Raw genomic sequence first — 8,949 nt, forward strand, 5'->3', positions numbered from 1 at the left:
TTAATCACTTTCAAAAAGAAAAACAAAAGAATAAAAAGTAATAAACAAAATAATTAAAATGAACAAAAAAAAAATTATTTGTTTTTCCCTGTTGCCGATATTTAAAAAAAAAAAAAAACAAATGCGTAAATGTACTTTTAAAATAAGTAAATAAATAAAACAACAAAATGACATCTTAAAGAAATAATTTTCATTATCGGAAAAAAAATGAAAAAAAAAATCGCCTGCCCATATCTTTATGTAGAAACATAAAGGACTCCGAATTTCTCCGCCTAACACTTTAAAACTTCCGCCGTGAAAATAAAAACAAATCTTACCAACAATAATTACTTTAAAGCAAAAAAACCATGGCTGCGGAGTCGGAGTCAATCTCATTATGGGGTAAAAGAGTGAGATTCGGCAGTCGAAGGTTTTTAATTCAAAGACTCGGAGTTGGAATCGGTCATTTTCCCTTAAAGTCCGCAACTCTGCCATTGTTTGTGTAGGCAGAGTCGGACTTATTTTTTGATAAAAGAAACGGAGTCAAAGACTTTAAATTTCCAAAAGTTGGTAGTCATTTTCCCTCCGTGTCTAATTTTTTGCCGAAGCGACGGAGTCAGAGTTAAAGTCGTGGAATCGGAGTTCGACTAATTTTTGAGTGCAGGAGTCGGATTCGGAGTCGACTGCCCTAAAATTCTAGGAGTCGGAGTCGGGAGTTATTTATCAAGAGCTATTTCCAACAAAATTTGTTTGAAGTAAATCCGCCTTTAAGTTCGGTATCTATATTGACTTTTAGTTTCGCCGTAGGCGCTAATGCAAAAGAATTTGAACTGTTCAAAATTGAACGGAATAGTTCAAATCAAAAAGATATTTTCTATATATGCTCTTCAAAAACATTTTCCTACGAAGTTTGTTTAAAGCAAGTTCGCCTCAAGGAAAGTGACCGACTACGCCACCAACTCTTGAAACTTTAAACCTTTGACTCCTTTACCCCAAAATCAGTTCGACTCCGACTCCACAACCCTGCTTCTGACGCCATTCTTGCTGATTCTTACGTACGTAAAATGAGTTTCTGGATCCAAATATAATCATTGTTTTCCGTTTTTTTTTTTTTTTTGGCAGTTTCAAAGCCCTTATGTTTATTTGAAGGGGAAAACAGCATTCTATTAAGCCATTAACATTTAACTGACGGGCCAGAGAAGAGAGAATTTCAAAAGGATGAATATTGGATTTCAACCTTTCCCCTGAAGTTTGTGGCGGACCCCTTGCAAAGGCACTGGACCACAGTTTGGGAAGCCCTGTTTGCTACAACTACCATTTCTTGAACAACGTAAGAAGTAGTACTTATACAGGGTGTTCCGCTTTACCCTGCAAGACCTTTATTTTCACAACCGTTAGTCCTAGATGTATACTTCGAATTGCAAATATGTTCAAAAACAGATGCAGAGTTAATATGTTGAAAGTTTGAAGTAAAAATAAAAATGAGTCAAAAAATACAAAGTTTAACTTTTTATACGGGCCCTTGGTCCCCTAACTAATGTTTGGAGCAGCGGTTCCCAACCTTTTTGGTTGTGCGGCCCACCAGTTTTTCTTTAAATACCATTGAGGTCCACTAACTACAAAAAAAGTATTAGAACAATATGAAATTTGTGCTTTAAAAAGTAATAAAATGAATTCACAAGAATAAAACTAGTATGTTGTGGCCATCACGAAACTTTCTTCTATATTTTTCTTTTTTTTTCTGATCCCTCCCCATGCTTGACGAGGAAGCAATATTCCCAACAAAAACGAAATTACACATGCAAAAACTTGACGACCATCCCAACGTCTGAATTATTGCAAAAGCAAAGCAAAGAGCGAAAATTGAAAGTTATTTTAAAAGCCTTGCTTGAATTAATTACAAATATTTTATTTGTTAACAAACATAAGATGGCAACAGTTCAAAATTTTAAATCATTGAGATAATATTTCCTATCATTTCCATACAATTAAAATCACGAGAAATACGCAGACGACAAACTATTACGATTTATCTTTCTTATTGTTGCATTAATAAAAATATTTTTATTCGCAAAAAAAAAAAAAAAAATCAACACCTCTTGGAGCGATTGGCGTCAAAATAGAACCAAAGCCTGTTTACATATGGATTCACATATATTCCAAATTTCAACCAGAACGTAGCATTACTTCTTGAGATAGGGCACTCAAAATGGAAAAAAAGAACGGGTGATTGCGCTACCCCCCTTTTATCTGTTGACACAAAAATAAAATCAGTTCTTATACCCACTAAGGGCTACTTGCCGATAAATTTTTCTTTCATTCCGTTCATTATTTCTTGAGATACAGCAGTCACAATTGACGACAAAAAACGTTCTACAGCTCAACCCCCGTTTGAGTTATTGACACCAAAATTGAATCAGCACCTGTTCTAGTTAATACCAACATATGGACCAAATTTTGTTTGATTCCGCCAGTAACTTCTTGAGGAATAGCAAGCACGCGTAACTCGAAAAAGTCCCATTGCTCCACCCCCCTTGGAGGAATTCGCGCCAAAAACTAATGGGCACAAGTTCACATAGGGGCACATATGTGTACTAAATTTCGTTCGATTTCATGCGGTAGTTTTTGTTGTAGAGCGGCCACAAAAAACTGGTCACACACAGACGTGACACACATACATACACACATACATACATACATACACACATACATACATACACACACAGACAGACAGACATTTTCCAAAAATGGTCGAAATGGACTCAGCACACCTCAAAACGTTCGAATCCGTCAAAATTCGAAATTCGAAAATTTGCACGAATCCAATACTTTCTTCTATATATTAGATATAGAAGAAAGTAAAAATGAGAGATAGAAAAATATTGAAAGACAAGTTTGAAGCAATTTCAACAGAAATGGATAAAGTAACCTTTAAAAAATCAGCGAGTTAATTAGTGGAAAACGTGAAGAACACATAGCCTGAATTTGTGGAGTACTTTCAGGACAACTATATTTAAATAGACCTGAAAAATGGGCCTATTGTTTCCGAAACAATACGGGAATAAACACAAATACGAAATTAGAACGATGGCACCGTCAGCTAAAATATGAAGAAGCTGGTGGTACTGTGATGAAAAGGGTAGACAAAACCATTGCGCTTGTACCGCAAGCTGTAGCGAAAAAGTTCATCACCCGAATTATTATATCAGTAAAGAGAGTCGGGTTAACGTCTCAGTAAATGAGCTCAGTAACATACAATGTGAGGAAAAAAAATGTATTCTCTTAAACAAGATGGGGCTTCCGTTTTAACTTATGAAATTGAAAAAAGTGTCTTAAAATCCCATTGCATAATCAGATGTGAAGACTAATATTTGCATACGTGACATGAGTTGTACCTGTGCTGATTTTTCGGCGAGTTATGTAAAATGCAAACATTCATTACTTGTGCTCTAATTTCCAAAGACAAACGAGCTCGAGCGGAAGATGAACTGCTCAGCCGAAGAATGCGGTTCGGAAAGAGTACCAGTATTTTTGGATAATATGCGCAACATATCTCCTTAAATGGTCCCAATATGCCAAAAACTGATCAATGAGACTTTATGAAACAGATGCAACAACAAGACATTCATATTCACATTTGAAATGAAGATTCTATGTTCAATATGCAATTAATAATATTTTTTAATATTTTATTGTTGTATGTCTTTTCACATTTAGTTTATCTTCTATGTTAGTTCTCAATTATTATATTAGATGTATCATATACATATGCGTAGAGTTACATATAATATGTCACGCAAAATATTTTCATGGTTTAACCCCACTTTCGCCGACATTTAAAATTTCTTCCCCCTGAAAAACAGGAAAAAAAAAAGAAATTTCGTATCGGCGAATTTGGGGTTGGGGCGGGGACTGTATTTTAATCTTATTCTTTAATATTTCTCTACTTAAATATAAGCAAACTACATAGAATCTTAAAACAGAAAGCCCAATGAGCTAAGTTTGCGAGCATGCGCAGTCGCTGTGGCAAATTCGTGATATCCGCGATTTAACGTCTAGGATAGACTGTTGGATCTGTTTTATTAGTTTTGATTAAATTTCATTTCCATAGAACACTTTTGAATAATCATTAGATCTTAGATCTGCAATTGCAGTGAGAGATAAACAAACCCTCTAAGCTGAGAGTAAGTACATTTGAATTTAGGGGAAATTAGTGATTTTCAAACTTTAATTACTCCGGCCCATGATGTCCCTCGGGTTCGAATTTTTGTATATGTCTTCAATGCCCACCAAAGAATATGTATACAAAAAACCATTGCCATAGCCCCCCTGGGGGACTGGTGCAGAACCCCGGGAAGGTACGATTTGTGGGGTAAAAACGAGGGGGGAGGGGGGATCAAATGAAACAAAAGGCACTTCAGTAGGGCACAAGGAATGTGTGTGCGAAATTTGAGCTTCATTCCTTTTTTCGTCTGGGCTGTAGCCCTGTCAAAGAAAGCGAAAACTTTTTTGAACAGCGATTTTATAACTTTAGTACCTCCTCCCCCTGATGATCCAGGGGATTGTATTTTGGTTTATGGCGTCAGGGGCCACTAGAGATTGAGTGTACCAAAAATCAACTCCGGGGGTCTTCATGGGGCTGAGATACAGAGGGGTGAAAAATCCAAAAAACCCCAACTTGTTCTGTCGTGTAAACTTGTTCTTGGTCGCTTTTATTTTCTTTCGTCTTTGGCGATGGATTTGCTTCTGTTGGCTGCTGACGTTTAGCTTCCTTGGCGGGGTGGGACGCTTCCGCGTCCCGTGATTCAAGGTTTTTCATCGGAGTAACTATCTTTTTTTTTTAATTTTTTTTTATTTTTTAAATAGATGACAAAAGCAGGACAAGGCAGGTTATTATTCCAGCTACAGTCAAGAACACAGTTGGAAAAAAGAAATGAAAATAGAGTTACAGATCAAGAAGCCAGACCGTTCTACATTCCGCTAGATAGGAATAATGAATGTTCTGATGCTGATGACGAAGAATCAGTATCCCTTGATGCTGTTGAAATGAAAGATGATTCTGATTCTGAAGCGAAAAGGTTTGTATAGATTCTTACTTAAAACTTCAATAAAACTAAATAAATGGGAATGTTTAACATCTGAAGGATTTTTTTTTCTTTTTGCACAATAAGACGATATCAAACATAATTTCTTACCTTTTAGTGTTTTTTGCTGTCGTCGGTTTTCAGAATTTCATACGTTTTTAATTTTCATATTTTCTTTTTTCAACTGTGATGGACAATAAAATAATAGCGTGAGTTTATATTCCAAAATGGTAAATTTGATTTATTGCTATTAAACTGATAGAAATAATTTAATTTTTTAAGAATGAGCTTACTTAATAAGACTATTAATAGTAAGCAACACGAAAGTAGTTGCTTATTTTTTGTCCCCATGGTCGGGTTATTAAGAGCCCAGGCTGAAAAAAAAGGGGTTAAAATTGAGATGCACAAGGTATAATCGACTCCTCCTACTGGTGAAGTTGGTAGCCCATGTTATTCTGGAACGAATCGATTAACACTTTATTAATAAAAATTGGGGTTATAATAGTTGAGGCACTAGGAACATATGTAAATAATACGACTGATATGTAAATAATACGACTGATATGTAAATAATACGACTGCTAAAATCAAAAAAGTCGTTTCCAGCTGTTGTTGAAGTCGGTTAAAAAATGTTTTTTCTACATTCAGTAATTCATTTCATGTTCGTACTACAGTGAACTCCCGATCATCTGCGGAAGTGGATGGCACAAGTGCCGCGGATAAACAGCAAAAAGGCTAAAATGAGGGACAAATAAGGTAAAAACTGCCCTTTCCTCAAAAACGTAGCTGTATTGATGCATTCGTCAAACAGTGAAATTATATACAGTAAAAATGTTTTGTATTTTTGCACAACAGAACTAATTATCAATAAAGAACAAGTGAATGTACGATGGAAGAAAGCACAAAAAAAAGTAAATAAAACAAATACATCTGAGTTCATTTGCAATTTTTTGACCAAAAAAAAAAAAAAAAAAACTGCTATTGGTAAATGCTTTTTGCTGTGAAAATGTTCCTGATTGTTAAATGATAATCGGGAGTTTACTGTTGTTTCCTTTCATTTCTTCTACTACTTTCAGTTGGCTTAATCTTTTTTTTTTTTACTATTAGGAAAAGAAATAAAAATGATGATATGGCTCTTCCTGAAGAATATTTGTCATTTAAGGAAAACCATTTGAAGCACATAGAGGATTCAATAAATCTCGTAAGTTTTTATTCAAGGTTTTTAAAACATCGGAGTAACTATCTTTTTTTTTTTTAATTTTTTTTTTTAAATAGGCGAAAGTCTACGGCCCGTTACAGAGTAGTCCAGTAGATAGCAGTAATGAAGATTCTGATGAAAGTAAAGCTGCATCTGATTCTGAAGCAAGAAGGTTTGTAATAGATTCTTACTTAAAACTTCAATAAAACTAACTAAATGGGAATTTTTTACATCTGAAAGAATTTTTTTTTTTTTGCTCAATAAGACGATATCAAATGTAATTTCTTACCTTTTAGTGTTTTTTGCTGTCGTCGGTTTTCAGAGTTTCATACGTTTTTAATTTTAATATTTTCTTTTTTCAACTGTGATGGACAATAAAATAATAGCGTGAGTGATACAAGAATGGTAAATTTTATTTAAAGACTTAATAGCAAGCAACACCAAAGTAGTTTCTTATTTTTTGTCCCCATAGTTGAGTTATTAAGAGCCCAGGCTGAAAAAAAAAGGTTAAAAGTGAGATCACAAGGTATAATTTGACTCCTCCTATTGATGAAGTTGGTAGCCCATGTTATTCTGGAACGAATCGATTAGCACTTTATTAATAAACTAGTATGTTGTGGCCATCACGAAACTTTCTTCTATATTTTTCTTTTTTCTTTTTTTTCTGATCCCTCCCCATACTTGACGAGGAAGCAATATTCCCAACAAAAACAAAATGACGCATGCAAAAACTTGACGACTATCCCAATGTCTGAATTATTGCAAAAGCAAAGCAAAGAGCGAAAATTGAAAGTTATTTTAAAAGCCTTGCTTGAATGAATTACAAATATTTTATTTGTTAACAAACATAAGATGGCAACAGTTCAAAATTTTAAATCATTGAGATAATATTTCCTATCATTTCCATACAATTAAAATCACGAGAAATACGCAGACGACAATCTATTACGATTTATCTTTCTTATTGTTGCATTAATAAAAATATTTTTTATTCGCAAAAAAAAAAAAAAAAAAAAAGAAAAAATCAACACCTCTTGGAGCGATCGGCGTCAAAATAGAACCAAAGCCTGTTTACATATGGATTCACATATATTCCAAATTTCAACCAGAACGTAGTATTACTTCTTGAGATAGGGCACTCAAAATGGAAAAAAAGAACGGGTGATTGCGCTACCCCCCTTTTAGCTGTTGACACAAAAATAAAATCAGTTCTTATACCCACTAAGGGCTACTTGCCGATAAATTTTTCTTTCATTCCGTTCATTATTTCTTGAGATACAGCAGTCACAATTGACGACAAAAAACGTTCTACAGCTCAACCCCCGTTTGAGTTATTGACACCAAAATTGAATCAGCACCTGTTCCTGTTAATACCAACATATGGACCAAATTTTGTTTGATTCCGCCAGTTACTTCCTGAGGAATAGCAAGCACGCGTAACTCGAAAAACGTCCCATTGCTCCACCCCCCTTGGAGGAATTCGCGCCAAAAACTAATGGGCACAAGTTCACATAGGGGCACATATGTGTACTAAATTTCGTTCGATTTCATGCGGTAGTTTTTGTTGTAGAGCGGCCACAAAAAACTGGTCACACACAGACGTGACACACATACATACACACACACACACACACACACACACATACATACATACATACACACACACACAGACAGACAGACATTTTCCAAAAATGGTCGAAATGGACTCAGCACACCTTAAAACGTTCGAATCCGTCAAAATTCGAAATTCGAAAATTTGCACGAATCCAATACTTTCTTCTATATATTAGATATAGAAGAAAGTAAAAATTATATTAGTGAAATTCTTACAAAAATATCTTATTTTGTAGCAAATAAAAGTTTAACATAAATAGAACTTTTTAAAAATTACAATAACCAAGTTTCTATTGCAAAATAAGTATTAGAGCATCAAGTTGTTGCATGGTTAATTAAATAGAAAAAAATAAAAACTAGTTGAAATGTACAGTTAGTACTTAGTATGAAGAGTCCCTTAGCTGCAATTACTGCTTCTAATCGTCTCGGCATAGATTCTACCAAATCATTTGTGACTTTTAAAGACATTTCGTTCCACGCCTCCTGCAAAGCCTGTTTCAAACTTAATTTGCTTGCAATCGAGTTTTTTCTTATTTTAACATCTAATAAATGTCACAGATGTTCTATTGGGTTCAGATCTGGTGATTGTGTAGGAGTTATTACTTTTGGGGAGCATTATATAATAGCCACTCTTAGTTTTTTACTTTCTTCTATATATAATATAAAGAAAGTATTGGATTCGTGCAAATTTTCGAATTTTGAATTTTGACGGATTTGAACGTTTTGAGGTGTGCTGAGTCCATTTCGACTATTTTTGGAAAATGTCTGTCTGTCTGTGTGTATGTGTGTGTGTGTGTATGTGTGTGCGTATGTGTGTGTGTGTGTATGTGTGTATGTGTGCCACGTCTGTGTGTGACCAGTTTTTTGTGGCCGCTCTACAGCAAAAACTACCGCATGAAATCGAACGAAATTTGGTACACATATGTGCCCCTATGTGAACTTGTGCCCATTGGTTTTTGGCGCGAATTCCTCCAAGGGGGGTGGAGCAATGGGACGTTTTTTGAGTTTTGCGTGACTGCTATTCCCCAGGAAGTAACTGGCGGAATCAGACAAAATTTGGTCCATATGTTGTCC

The 8,949-nt window shown here is 34.9% G+C and overlaps 1 protein-coding gene across 1 annotated transcript; it reads left to right on the forward strand.

Moving 5' to 3' along the window:
• Positions 1-4,345: 4,345 nt before the first annotated feature.
• LOC129230208 (uncharacterized) lies at positions 4,346-6,375 on the forward strand. The gene is made up of 3 exons (XM_054864609.1): positions 4,346-5,057; positions 6,171-6,281; positions 6,339-6,375. The coding sequence occupies exons 1-3, from the start codon at positions 4,846-4,848 to the stop codon at positions 6,373-6,375; spliced, it is 360 nt and encodes a 119-aa protein (XP_054720584.1). The 5' UTR covers positions 4,346-4,845.
• Positions 6,376-8,949: the final 2,574 nt, after the last annotated feature.

Source organism: Uloborus diversus, chromosome 9 (assembly GCF_026930045.1).
Source record: "Uloborus diversus isolate 005 chromosome 9, Udiv.v.3.1, whole genome shotgun sequence".
Lineage (NCBI taxonomy): Eukaryota > Metazoa > Arthropoda > Arachnida > Araneae > Uloboridae > Uloborus > Uloborus diversus.